General features: G+C 49.6%; 1 protein-coding gene across 6 annotated transcripts in view; it reads right to left on the reverse strand.

Moving 5' to 3' along the window:
* LOC119384158 (uncharacterized) overlaps window positions 1-14,561 on the reverse strand; it is a 290,104-nt gene that overhangs the window by 205,363 nt on the left and 70,180 nt on the right. Inside the window, exons 3-5 of one of the 6 annotated variants that reach the window (XM_049412782.1) lie at window positions 11,313-11,377; window positions 430-555; window positions 28-142 (exon numbers count right to left, since the gene is read on the reverse strand). The exons of 2 other annotated variants lie outside the window; for them this stretch is intronic. In XM_049412782.1, coding sequence (XP_049268739.1) covers window positions 28-142; window positions 430-555; window positions 11,313-11,377 — 306 coding nt within the window. Of the gene's footprint in view, window positions 1-27; window positions 143-429; window positions 556-11,312; window positions 11,468-14,561 lie in introns of all 6 variants that reach the window. 3 more of the 6 variants (XM_037652446.2, XM_049412785.1, XM_049412786.1) reach the window with 3 other exon arrangements.

The raw sequence follows: 14,561 nt of genomic DNA on the forward strand, positions 1-14,561 counted from the left end.
CTGCAGAAAAGCATTGGATGACATCACCTGGTGCAACACGAGCAGCATCTCCTTCCTTGTCAGCTACTGGCGGCAGCAAAATGTGGAAGCAAGGGGAGTAGTCAGTCGATGCCCGCATGGCCTCAATACGCTTGACATCACTCTGCATGATGATGGAAACATACAGTCAATGCTTGCCATGCACGCAACAATCGTATGCAAACCTATGGAGCTATCAAGGAGCTCACGATGTATATTGCAAGACAAAAGACATTAACCAGCAAAACTTTCCCACTCGTCTCCTTCCCAGTTTGTTCTCTTTTGGCACGTACTGGCAGCAACACCACCAGACATGATGTCAACAACTAACCCGCTTAGGACTATAGGCGCCCCTACTGAAACGTCGGCCAGCCTGACACTGCCTGCGCACACGAATGAGTGAAGCCTTACCTCAAGGTTGGCACTGAGCAGCAGACTCCGATCGGAGGCTTGCGCGTACACATCCCAATGGCAACCCTGACAGCTGTGCACCTCCCAGTCACCGACAGTGCGCACACTTTCCAGGAACAAGTGCCTCTGCACAGAATACACACACAGCTGTGTCAACCAGTTTCATGGTATTTAAATACTACACAGCACAAATTTCCTTGGTGTAAAAAACGCGTTCTTTGCAAGATTTCAAAATAGCAATCACTGTAGCCACAGCGTCTCTTTGTACTGGCTATGGGCAGTACAAAGTTTGGGCACAGTGGTAATCCATTTCGAAGAGAATTAAATGTGCACAGAAAACATGGACGAAAAAAGGCACACATATCCACATAGGTGCTACTTACAACACATTTTTTGTTCCAATACCGTCGCTACTTATTGCATCACCTAATCTGACCATATCAATGCACGGAGTGGCTTCGGCTTCACCTCATGTTCTGTGTGCATCGGCAATCCCACTCTTCCTCCTCCGAGCGAACCACACGCATCTGTCCCATAGCCAGTACAAAGGGCAACTGCTGATAACAGCACTGGCACAATCTCCATGTCACAAGGCAAAGGGGCACAAACAAGTGGTGGGAACGCCACCGCCAAATATCGCGACACCTGTGAAAGACGCATCAGTGGTGGCAAAGGGTGCCGAAAATTGTTGTTCTACTACGTGTTGTTTTGTCTGTGAACGCAATCCACCAAAACATGGCCATATACGCCTTGTGCACCGCCTATAGAGGCGCCACTGATAGCCGCCTAGCGGGCGCCGCCGACAGTACGTGCGGGAAGCCGAGCAGACGACAGCGCTTTGCACAGCTTTGCTGTGAGGAGATGAATGAAGTTCGCGGCTGCTATTTGCCCTTCGTGCGGGTGCCAGACAACTAATTCTGCACTGGCAGCTGCAGGAAAGGCGCGGGCCTCTACGAAAGTGGACTTGTGCACGATGTTTGTCACGAACGAGCGCTTAACTAAGCGCACGTCACCGATTTCGAACGACGGCATGAAAGCCTGGCGCCGACTGTTCGTGCGCGACAGAGCGCGCGCATCGAAAAAACAAGTATAAAAGGGCGCCGGGAGCGTACCCTCTCCGCAGAAGACGCCACCGACACAGCCAACGAACGCGAAAGATCGGGATATTTGAGAAAGCAAAGCCGAGCCAGCAGCGCCGTCTGATTCCACAGACGAATAGGTGAGAGGATCTCTCCCTTTCCCTAGCTTTCGCTGTGCTACGCACAGACGAATCATACGCACCTTCCCGAACCCAGGCTAGAGTGTACCCAGGCGCGAGCCGATACAGGCAATGCAAGCGCAGCAAGCGCGCGGGGGCAGTCAGTGAGGAGTTAGTCGGCGAAGAAGTTATGTCGTTCTAGTGATAGCATCGTTCGCTCGACCGTAGAAGACGTGTTGTTTGATGAACTAGTGCTGTGAGTTAAGTATCAAGAGATGACAGTGACAAGTTTTAAAGAGGGTCGCCGGGAAGACATGTGATGACCGACTGCGGAGGAGAACGAACGTCCGTGTGGAGTGAATCGTCATGCCGGTGAATATCAAAGGTGCGTCGCGCAGACCAGCGTAACAAGCAAGATCCAGCTATGAGGTGCAGCTCGTGGTGAACATCCGCTTTGTTTTGTTTACAAAGGTGACGTCTGAATCACTTGTTCTTTCTGAAGTCAACCATTGCTGCATTTCTGTTCCTGTAAATAATAAATATAGAACTTAACTTGTAATAGCGCGGTACATGTACCGCGCTAGTACAAGCTAAGTTCATGGATGACCAACTCGCCCGAACTACAACACTTCTGAAATATAGAACGTTTGAGCGAAGTGCCCTGCACGGCGCTCGAACCGAACCATCACATGCTCAGGCTGATAACTTTGGTCGTCTACCAGTGTCAACATGATCGAGTGCATCCAGCAAGCACCGATATGACAGAACGAAAGCATTAGAACAAGAAGCGACGTGTTAACCCGCACAATGACGAAGCGGCTCGTCTTTGCCAACGAACAGCAGCGATACATTGCTTCCGTCGCTCTTGCTCAGGAGGCCTTGCGGTGAGTAAAACCGTGTTCCGGGCGCGTTTTTGTAGGCGTTTGAGCACTCCACTCCACAGCAATTGTTATTCGACATCCCTTGAAGTTTTGGCTACCACACATACGACGAACGTTGCTTATTTCACTACGGAAACGTGAACAACGCGGAAACACACGTACAACGACGTAGGAAACCACGGCGGCCGTCTGCTTGCTTTCCCGAGAGCAATGATTGAGTTCGCCGCCTATGGTGCTTCCGTCGGCGCGCACTAGGCGTATACAGATTTGCTGTAAAAAGGCATTGAGCTGACATTATCATACATGGGAAAGATTGGAAGTGGCACATTAGAAATAGCCTCGGAAATTCAGGACCGCTTGGAGAGTAAGGAGTGCACTCGCAATGCCGTACAGTTGAACACCGCAATAACAAAACTGGCGGGTGTCGCGTGGTCAGTGCCGCAGGGGCACGGGCACGCAAAGACTGACGCGTACACGCTGCTCGCTCGGACGAAAATGTAACCCAGACTTTATTGGGGCACGAACATATACATGATGCACGCAGTAACAGGGGGCGCCCCGCTCCAGTGGCGGCCTAATCAAAGGGCTGAGTTGTGGCGACCTCTACATCTCCCCCCTTGAGAAAGTCCGATGGGAGGATGGAGGACGCCAAACACATCGCGAATGTCACAAGTTCAAACGGCGCGGCGGAACAACGCGCCGGCCATAACGGGTTCGTGTAACACCATCACTACGGTCCCTGGATGTTGGGGAATGTTGCAAAGGCTGCCCTTGGGGGATCGCAGGTCCCACGCTGCTGGCAGGCTGAGGTTCCTGAAGAACTTGCTGCGGTGGCGATGGTTGCTGTGCAGCTGTTGGCAGCGATTCCTCACCGGAGGCGGAAGGCACGAAAGGCACTAGGTGACGGCGGTTGCGCTGTAGAACACCACCTCGGTCTGTTTCAACCACATAGCTTCTTGGCCTTTGCCCCGGGCTGAGGACCGTAGCTTGCACTTGATCAGGGCGCACCCACACACGCTGACCCGTTTCGAGAGGTGACAGGTCTCGAGCTCCGTGATGCCTATTGTAGTCGTCTGTCTGCTTACGCTTGTAGGCTACATCCTTGGCGACGACATCTTTCCTAGGTGGCCAGTTGGGATGTAGCTGGGAGTTTTGCTTCGGGACTCTGGTTCTCAGCTGACGTCCCATCAACAGCTGGGCTGGACTGAAGCCATCGACTCCCGGAGTGTCCCGATAACTGAGCAGAGCGAGGTGAGGGTCTTTGGACTTCCGGAACAGGTCCTTGACTGTTCGTACCATCCTCTCTGCCTCTCCGTTTGACTGGGCGTAGTGTGGGCTACTGGTCGCATGGTTGAAGCCATAAGACGCTGCGAATGCCGCAAACTCTTGCGACGAAAACGGTGGACCGTGGTCCGACCTGACGTCTTGTGGGATTCCGTGGCGTGCGAAGATGCTTTTGAGAGCATCGATGACTGCCCGAGCTGTAGTGCTTCTCAGGGTCACCACCTCGGGAAACCTCGAGTAGTAGTCCACCACCAGGAGGAACGTCTGGCCATTGAGATGGAACAAGTCCATTCCGAGAAATTCCCAGGGACGTCCAGGTAGAGCTGTGGAGACTAGGGGTTCTGCAAGGTTCACCCGGGTGGATGCGCACTGTTCGCAGTTGGTGACGAGAGAGGCGATGTCTGCTGAGATACCCGGCCACCAAACCGACTCCCGAGCTAGGGCTTTGGTCCTGTTGATGCCCTGATGGCCTTCGTGCAACAGCGTCAAGACCGCCCGCCGAAGAGATGATGGGATGACGATCCGGGGGCCTTTCAGCAGGATACCATCGCAGACAGAGAGCTCGTCGGCCACGGAGGCATACTTCGACACATGCAGAGGTAGCTTGGTCTTTCGTGGCCAACCTTGCTGGCAGAAGGAGATGAGAGCCTTGCACTCTGCATCGGATTCTTGTGCCTGTCGTACATCTTCAGGGCGGAGTGGCAAGACTTCCGACATGCAGCCGACTACTTGTGCTGCGAAGAGTTCCACCGTGTCTACAGGAGTGGATGCCTTGTGGGTGATACGTGATAAGGCATCTGCTGTTGCTAGCAGTTTTCCTGGCACGTGCAGCATGCGAAACTGGTACTGCATTGTCTTGAGCCGTAGTCTCTGAATACGAGGCGGCAACATATCCAGTTCCATCTTGCCCAGAAGTGAAACGAGAGGCAGGTGGTCGGTCTCGACATCGAAGGTGATGCCACGGACAAACTCGTCGAACCTTTGGATAGCCCATGTCGTTGCCAAAGCTTCTTTTTCGGTCTGGCTGTAACGCTGTTCGGTACTCGTCATTGACCTCGAAGCGAATGCGACTGGGCGACGCTCTCCCGAGGGTTGAGTCTGCAGCAGTACTGCGCCGAGTCCGAAAGAGCTTGCATCTGCGGATACTGTCGTGGCATACGACGGGTGGTACTTGGCCATGCACCTGTCTGACGTCAAGAGTTCTTTGACTTTCTTGAATGCTGCCTCTTGCTCATGCTGCCACACCCAACTCGCAGACTTGTTCAGCAAGGCTCTGATGGGTGCTGTGACGTCAGAGATGTGTGGCAGGAATCTGGCGAGATGATTCACCATTTCAAGCAGTCGTCTAACGCCGGCGACGTCTGTGGGAGCTTCCATAGCTTTGACCGCTTCAACCTTGCTTGGATCCGGCCTGATACCCTTAGCTGAGACGACAACACCGAGGAAGGAGACCTCAGATACCCCAAAACGACACTTGTCCTCGTTCAACGTGAAGCCTGCTTTTGCAAGACGAGATAGCACCTGGCTCAGTCTGGCGCCATGCTCCTGGCGGGTGCGTCCAAAAACCAGAATGTCATCTATCATGTTGGCGACCCCTTCTTGGCCCTCCAGGATTCTTGCCATCAGTTTCTGGAAGTACTCGGGAGCGGAGGTGATGCCAAAGGGGAGCCGGCAAAAGCAGTATCGGCCGTATGGGGTGATGAATGTCGTCAGCTCTTGGGAATCGGCAGAAAGCTTCACCTGGTGGAAGCTTGCGGTCGCATCCAGCCTTGAAAAAACTGTTGCGTCACCGAGGAGGCCAAGGACTTGCTCAACCGTTGGCAAAATATGCCGTTCACGGAGGACGACTTTGTTAAGTTGAGTCAAGTCGACGCATAGCCGGTAGGAACCATCGTCTTTCCTGACGACAACGAGGCCAGAGCACCATGGAGTCGGCTTGTCGATCCTGCGGATCACTCCCGCGCTTTCCAATTTGTCCAGCTCGCGGCGGACGACCTCGAGCAGCGGGATGGGGATCCTGCGGGGGACGCTTAGCGAGAAGGGCACGGCATCGGGTTTCAGCCGAATAACGTACTCGTCCTTGAGAGTGCCCAATCCCTTGAAGAGCTCGGCGTGCAGCGTTGCTTTTGGAGTCTTGAGTTCGTCAAGAAATTTCACAACTTTCAGGGCTTGGAGCGCTGGCAGTCCTAGAAGAGGCACAGTGAGTGACTGGATTACGTATAGGCGCTGGCAGCTTGTTTTTCCTTGCCACCGAAGTCGTGCCAGATACGAGCCTAGCACGCGAAGTGGCTGTCCTCCAGGGCCGGTGAGCAGACTGTCGACTTGGTCGAGCTTGGCAGGCAGCGTAGGGAAGTCGCTGGGTACATCAGATACTTCGGCGCCGGAGTCGACTTTGAACTGCGCTGTGTAGTTGTCAACGGTCACGTCGACGAACTTTGCAGCGGCGGGAGTGCCGACGGCATGGAGGTGAACGGAGCAGAGCTTGTTCTGCTGGTGCTTCCGCGAGCGGCAAACTTCAGCGAAGTGGCCTTTCTTTTTGCAGAAGTTGCAGGCGGAGCGTCGGGCCGGGCAGTCCGAACGTCGGTGAGGCGCGCGGCCGCAGAATTCACACGTGGACGGCTCGCGAGAGCGCTCGGCTGGCAGCTGCGACGTAGTAGGCTTAGCTCCGGAGCGGCGACGAGAGGCGAACTTGCTGGCTTTCGCGGCGTCGAGGTTGAGCTCGCGTGCGTGCTCGGTGCGGTTCTGGGTCAACTCCTTCTCTTTGTCGGCGTCTTCGGACTGACGGGCTTGTGTCCATGCCTCCTTGAGCGTCAGCTTCGAGTTTCGGCACAGCTGGTCCGAGAGGCGAGAGTCGCAGAGGCCGACGACGAACCGGTCGCGTACGAGCCTTTCCTCGACAGCAGCTGACGGGTAGTTGCAGCGCTTCACCATCCTACACAGTTCCGCGTAGTACGTGTCGACGCTTTCGCCGGGTAGCTGAACACGCCTGTGGAACCGCGACGACTCGTAGAGCTCGTTGGCCGGGTGCACGAAGTGCTCAGTGAAGCGGGCGGCAACAACTTGGTACGAGGCGAGCGACTGGGCGTCGAGCGAGAACGTCTCGAGGAGCGGACGTGCCTCCGGGCCCATGCAGTACAGTAGCGAGCGTACCTGCACGTCTTCCGACGCTTTTGTCAGTCCCGAAACCGCGGTGAAGTCTTCGTAGCGGCTGAGCCATGTCGACCATGTTGCCGGGTTCGCGAAGTCGAACGGTGCCGGTGGCTGAAGGTTCACGCCGTACAGTTTTGGCGGCTCGCCGTTCTCGAGGTCCATCGTGCTGCCGTTCCGTCGCGGTAAGGCCTAGGGCTGGGGGGGGCGTTATTCCTACGCTCCGAGCTTACTGTCACGCGATGTGACCCCACTTCTGACACCATGTCGCGTGGTCAGTGCCGCAGGGGCACGGGCACGCAAAGACTGACGCGTACACGCTGCTCGCTCGGACGAAAATGTAACCCAGACTTTATTGGGACACGAACATATACATGATGCACGCAGTAACAGGGGGCGCCCCGCTCCAGTGGCGGCCTAATCAAAGGGCTGAGTTGTGGCGACCTCTACAGCGGGGAAACCGCAAAATTTTGTTATTGTGAGGATTTTGTTATCGCAAAATAAAACTTTGATGCCGAAATTCAGTTGTGAGTTGGCTAGCCTTGTCAGCCCTTCCCAGTTAGTAAACGCATAGCTCTTCCTTCACAGTGTAGCAAGTTGTCTGTTGCGACATCTCCATCGCACACTCCGAGTATTGCCTGAATCATGTCAAAAATGTCCAACTTATCCCACAGGTTGGCCGTCTTCTCCCCTCGGCTTGTGCCTCGTTCCTCGGGGACGTTGGTTTGCGCACACTGCTTACGGTGACCTTGTCGGTCAACTCGCAGCCTAACATGTGGCAGCTCGTGTCGCACGACACACCTCGCAATACTAAGTGCGACACACAACCCTCTGCAGCACCACATCAACTGCGCACGATACACAAAGCTTAATTGCGCAGTCACATGCAGCCCCAACCATGCTAGCGGCAAGTCGGCCACACTATAAGAAAAGATCCGAGTAAAACGGACAACATTTTGTCCCACAACAACAATCTGGCTTGCTTGCATTTCCTTTCTTGAAAACTTGGGACTTGCCACTTTCCTATCAAGAATGCTATGTCATGCCGATAACGCGCATGCTGTTTGTGACCTGGAAGAGCGTGGCATGCGGCGAAGGAAAGGCAGCGAGATAGATGACGAATACTGTTGGGGCACAAAAGGACGTCCTTTTCACTTGTTTTTTTCTGAGACTGCACAACGGCACACCTGCATCTGGTGCCATACAACTTGCACTGCGCGAGAGATGCCCCAAGTGCACAGCAAGCCTCCCCGGTGTTGCAATCATGTGACACGGCAAGACACCGCAGAGCGAACACCGAACTATGGACGAAACTGAGCAGACAATGCAGCTGAAGCAATGACATCGACTCCTCCTCTGTCGCTATGCAGCTGCTGCAAAGAATCGCTAAAATTTCTTAAGGAACGCTATCATCACCATTTATAAAGAACCCCGCATTACATCAAGGGGGAGAGAGTTCCATAGAAAGTGAAACTGCAAAACAGATTGGGTCACCACCACATTGAAGCACAGCTTTTAGGGAAACGCAGTGCTCGAGGTGCAAGACAAAAAAGTCATAGTTTCAACGGGGAAAAAAATAGGCCTTTATGAATATTACAGTTTCAGGTGGTCAGTAAGCAACTGTCTGAACACAATGGGGTTACGCTCAGTGACTTTTTCTGGCAAGATGTTCCACTCCGCAATGGAAATAGGCAAAAATGACTGATTGAAGGAAGATGTTGAATTCTGCAACCGGTGGATGCTACAAGAGACAACGAGATGTACGGGTTGGGGAGTTGAAGAGAGTACAGTGCAATTGCAGGAAGTTATAGTAGAGATGATGGAAAAGGCACAGCCTTACAATTACAACCACGGTCGTACTTGGAAGAAATGAATCTGGCCGCACGGCTCTGTGTGGATGAAGTGTTAACAAGGTATGCTTGATTATGTGGGCTCCAAAGAGCTGAGGCATCTTATTCAAGCTTAGTCCAATTAAAAGTTTCATAAGCCAGTCTCCGTGTGGATGAGGGGCACAAGGAAAGGGGACGTTTGCCGGAACCAAGTGATTTAGTCGTATCGGCAGCTAATTTTGTGATGTGATCAGACCGTGTCAATTTGCTGTCGATTTTGATACCGAGATAATGACACGATTCAACGAAGGATAAAGCTGTCGAGTTTGGGGAGTGCGTGTAATCTTTGTTTGAGCGCTTACAAGATATCTGCATCACTTTGCATTTGGGGCTGTTGAGTTTCATTAGTGAATTTGAACACCAGGATTCAATTCGATGTAAGTCGTTTTGAAGCATATCATGGTCAGATTGGTGCTAGATGGGACGATAAAGAACGCAGTCACCTGCAAAAAGTCAAATAGAAGATTTAATGCCATTAGGAATGTCGTTTATAAAGATGAGAAAAAGAAGAGGATGAAGGACAGATCCTTGCGGTACTCCAGAAATCACCCTGAACAACAACATCTGAGTATGGGAGCTGATTGGTGAGGAAGCGATCGATCCAGGACAATGCGAGAGGGTCCAGCTGGAGGCATGAAAGCTTGGCCAGTCAAAAGCTTCGGCAAAACCTAGGTAGACGACATCAGTTTGAAACGATGAGTCTAAGTCTAGGTGAAGTTCAGTAATAAATTCAAAAAGCTGTGTATCACATGATCAGCCGGCCCAAAACTGTGCTGATTGTGGAAAAAGAAGGAATGATAATTAAGATGGCACGCTATTTGCGAGTACATTATATGTTCTAGGAGTTGCAGGCGATGCTTGTTGGTGAATGTGCGTGAGGAAAACAGCTTGCGTACGGCAGCCCATGAATGGCCATGCCACTGTTCATGAAAAGAAAAGCAATTTAAGCAAGCAACATGGAGGCAATGACAACATTCGGCGCGTGCGACTACTTCCGGCACTGGGTTGACTTTGTCAACAAAAATGGCAGTTCCCAGGAAAGTGCAGTGAGGTGGTACTTTACACAGTTTAAGCAAAGAGACTTGAGCACATTTCAGAGTATGCCGACCTCGCGTGAGCACGTTTTGTATGGGGAAATGTTCTGTCAATATTCCATTGTCAAGAAAGGCAAAATGCATTGAATCCCATTGGGCTTCGCCAGGGACAGCAAAATATTTTGTTGACATGAGAATTTCGTTTTTGCAAAATTATGTTATTGCAGGTTTTGACTGTATTAAATATCATCGTGCACCCAGTAGCCACAGAGCAGTCTTTCCAAACAGTGGACAATTAATATATAGCACCAAAATGGTAAGTTGGGCGAGTTCGTGCAAGTTCATTTCTTGAAGAAAACAAAAAATGAAGGCAAAAGAGAGGGAAGTGCTCTGTGTCTTGCCTCTCTTTTTTCTTTGTTTTATGCGTTTTGTTCAAGTAATGAAGAACACAATTAAGCCCTGTCTACACAAAGTTGACACAACCCAGTATTGCATCTGCCTCCCAGTGGTGACCACAGCACACATAAAAGCTGCACAACTAGCCACTGACATAGCCTGAGGAAGGCTTCAAACCTCCCATTCAAAATTTTTGCATTTCGTATGCGTGTATACATGCACATAAACCCTGGACCCCCCCTCACTGTAATCTTATTGCTACACTCCTGCAATGACACAAATGAAATCTGAGAAATCCTCGAATTCACAATACAAAAGCAACATGCATCAGCTCAGTGGCATTTGAGAAAGAAGGAAAAAAAAATTTCACCATCTCCCACTAAAGGGAACCATGTGGGGATGCGAAGGAGCGCATGGGTCGACTTAAAGTTCCATTCACCACGGGCCAGTTGCCCAATGTTAACGCGTCCTTGCATGTGGAGCACACCATGAATCCACTGTTGTTGCTGTTGCTGTTACTCGTCCCGAACTCTTGTTGGAGCACGCCACGCGGGTTCATCACGCGTCTGCAGAATCTCGTTCCCCGACGCCATCACGTGATTGCCGAGAGAGTGTAAGGGGGAGATGCCACAGCGTCTTACCCAGCCCCTTACACGGGCCCGAACGCGCTAGCGCGTGCCAGCACACGTGGTTTTGTCTGCGTTACGGCAAGCTAAGACAGCATACGGCAGCCAGGGCCCCTAAACTGCTCTGCACGTGTCATCATCAAGTCGGTCGAAGAACAAGACGAAGAAGACTTCTCCATGGCGCGAGCGCACGCTCAATATGTTAGAGATGGTTATGGTAGGTTTAGAAAGCGGACGGACAAGGCCCAGCACAAAAGCTGCTTCGCACCTAAAAACCAACACAAAGCTGACTGCCCCAATGTCAAGAGTGAAGTACCCCTTGCTGTTCTGGTTAACCCTTGGAGCCTTTGGTGTGCCCTTGCCCGCATGTTGTTTTCAAGCATAAGCATAGATAAAACAGCGCTGTATAGCATTATGACCAGGCTCACCTTGGTGATGCCCTGTGGGGCAAGTTTGGCACAGACGAGCCCACCCTTGAAGAAGGGGTCAGCTGGTGCCTTTTGTCGGAGGTCACACGGCTGCACCTCTTGGCAGTGGACGCTCCAGTTGAGGCAGCCGCACACCCGCAGCCCCGACATGGCTCCTGCAGGGAACAATGGTCGGCATTCCGGGGACCACCAACATTTGAGCTATCGTGGAAACGGGTAAACAGGCAGACACAAAAGAAGACGATCGGACCTCTATCAAATGAAAGGTCGCACTGTGGCGGCAAACACAAATCTTAATCTGCGCATGCTCAGGAATAACAGTGCCAGCTGTCAATGAGGCATCCGTGCAAATGTGGGCGAGAAATCAATGTCTAGACATTTCATTCTTCTTTATGCAAGTTGACCAAAGACTGGCTCATGTAGCGCTTACACTACTATTGATATGCCAAGCCTCAAACAGCAGACACATTTTCCCGTATTTGCATTCATATAAAACTGCACATTCATCAATTCTGGTGTACATTTACAACCACAACAATGCAACAAAAGATTGGATGGTGATTCTTCGGCTAACGGCCTCTTGCGCTAAATAAATCTCCAATTAGGTCTGTGAGTTGGGCTAGTGGGACGTAAAAGGCACAGTGCAAACATAGGGCAGAAGATGAAATCAACAAAATGAAAACTGTCTGACAACTAACTTTCGCTGGAGGTTCGCTCAACTACTATTAGGGGTGCGCAAATATTTGAACCTTCGCATATTTGATTCGAATAGTTATGTATTCGATTCTATTCACAAGGCACTTATACCAATTCGAAATATTCGAACACCGCAAAACTTCAGAACAAGTACTGAAATCAGCAAGAATTACATACCTGCGCTAAGTTTCAGAAAATCTGACGCACCAATACTCAAATTACTTTCTATTGTGGCATTGTCCCCACCCCCCTAATACCCTTTTACAAAAGTTGTGCCAGTATTCAAGTGTAGTGGCCAGAGCATGGCAGTGAGGCCGAACACATTGTCACAATAGAGTGCCAAAATTATACTGAACGAAGCCACTGAAACAAATGGGCAGCAACAGCAAAATTAAGAAGAAATGTGTAAAAGTCAAGAAACCCAGCATTATTCTGGGTTATCCTAAGACGAAGCACCTGCAATGAGCGTCGTGCCGAACAGTTGTCACTGTTCCTCCCAATTAAGAAAGCATGTTCAGAGGATTCAGCTATGACAACATGACTAACACATCAGCCTGAGTGTGTCTAGTGAGCATCTGTTTCGTTATCTGGAGAAATGGTGACATACACAAAGGTGTCACTGCTTCCCAAACATATGCGTACCAAGCAGTTATCCACCTTTCCCAACAGCAACAATTGACTGCATACTGTACATGGTACTGTAAAGCAAGAGTATTGTGCAATGCATTAATGTCCTGTACATTATTTGATGTACAACAAACTTATTTTTACATATCTGGCTGGTAAAAAATACTTGTACTTGCAGAAGTCAGTAGTTGTACTATTCATATTCTAGAAGAAAAAAATTCGATTCGACTGACATTTTGTTTTCATATCCAAATTCGCTTCAAAGTTTAAATGAAAGATTGATATTCACCAACACCTACTCAGTACCGATGCGGAACAAAAGGAAAACAAATGATCATGTTAAGAAAAGCAGTACTGCATTGAAAGTCAACCTCTCACCGTGGGGCACCATCAAGGAATCTGTAACAATTTCATGAATGTAACGAAATTCTGCACCGTGTAAGCTTAGTGATTATTTGATTACTCCGACAGTGTCGGATCATTTGGTACATGCTCTTTTTCAACATCAGAGATCTACCGAATTCTGGTGGCCAATCACGACTGCTACAATGTGAACCTACAAACAAGTTTTGATTGCTTTTTAAAGCTGCACAGTACTATCTAAAGTTGTGCTCATACATCTTCCAGTTTAACTGAGGTACAACTTATTGTACAACTAACTTATCAGAAAAAAATTCAGGCTCTTCCTTATTACATTCCACAACCAAGTTCAGACTTGACAAAATGTGGGCCTTTTAAGGGATTTTATAAGCTTTAAGTGCAATGATAAAATACTTCTAATAAACCTGTGCATTCAAGATGGTGCTCATGTTGTGCCCACACAATTTGGTGAAAGAGGACTTAGAGCAATTCCATTTTTCACAACATGCCTGGATGAAAAGTTTAGTGATGGTTTCGAAGATCTAGTGAAGTACTGCCAGCACATGGGATTCTCCGGAAACATCAAGTAAATGTCTAGAAATTGTATTACGGTAAAAGCTCGTTAATTGAACCCTCGTTGAGTTATAAAATCGGATACTTTGGATGTATTGTCTGGTCCTGGCAAGCCTATGCACTGTTAACTCTCGTTAAACTTGGTCATATTTGGCCGCAACCCAATTCATCGGACAATCCTCAGAACACGCCGAGAGGGAAGTTCCGCAAACATGTGACGCAAAAGATCGAAAATGGCTTCATGGACAATTGAAACGAGGTGGTGCAGTCCATCATCGTCAGCATGAATTGCAGTAGAAACTGCAATTCGGGCGAGTTGGTTACTATCCACAAAAAAATTTCAGTGCATTTAAGTGTAGGGGACAAATGAGCGTTAAACTCTCAAGTGTGTGTTTTGGGAAATACAGACACATAAACATCAGCAGTATTCACTGGGCATACATGAAAGGAGTCATGAGTTGTAAAAATACAAAAAAACAGACAGAAACCTCATGCAGAATTCAAGAATGCAAATTCCTTCTCAGTGAGCACGACTGAAGGTTCACTGATCTGCACATTTTTAAAGGAACGGTGAAGGCACCTAGCAGTTGCGCCTAACCCTTCGAGACGCTTTGTACACATCTGTGTACACCACTTGTTTTTGCTAGTTGCGTCAGCTAAGAAAGAGCAAGATTCATGACCGTTTGATGAATTGAACCTCCTGCATATAAAGAGTCTTCATTTAACTTGATTTTGCAGTATTATATTTATTTTATTTTTATTTAACAATACTGTAGGTCTTCTGCAGACCCATACAGGAAGCGGGCGACATCATCACAGGTAACCAATTAGATACAAAGTTCAGGAAATACATATTTTGAGGGACGATACGCACAACACTTGAAAACTACGCATGAGAAACAATATACTATGTACAAAAGATTACAATGCACCACTGCAAAACACTTTTTTCGTTATCGCAACAAGAACAGCAAAATGTAACTATACTGGCTC

The sequence above is a fragment of the Rhipicephalus sanguineus genome, chromosome 2 (assembly GCF_013339695.2).
Source record: "Rhipicephalus sanguineus isolate Rsan-2018 chromosome 2, BIME_Rsan_1.4, whole genome shotgun sequence".
Classification (NCBI taxonomy): Eukaryota; Metazoa; Arthropoda; class Arachnida; order Ixodida; family Ixodidae; genus Rhipicephalus; species Rhipicephalus sanguineus.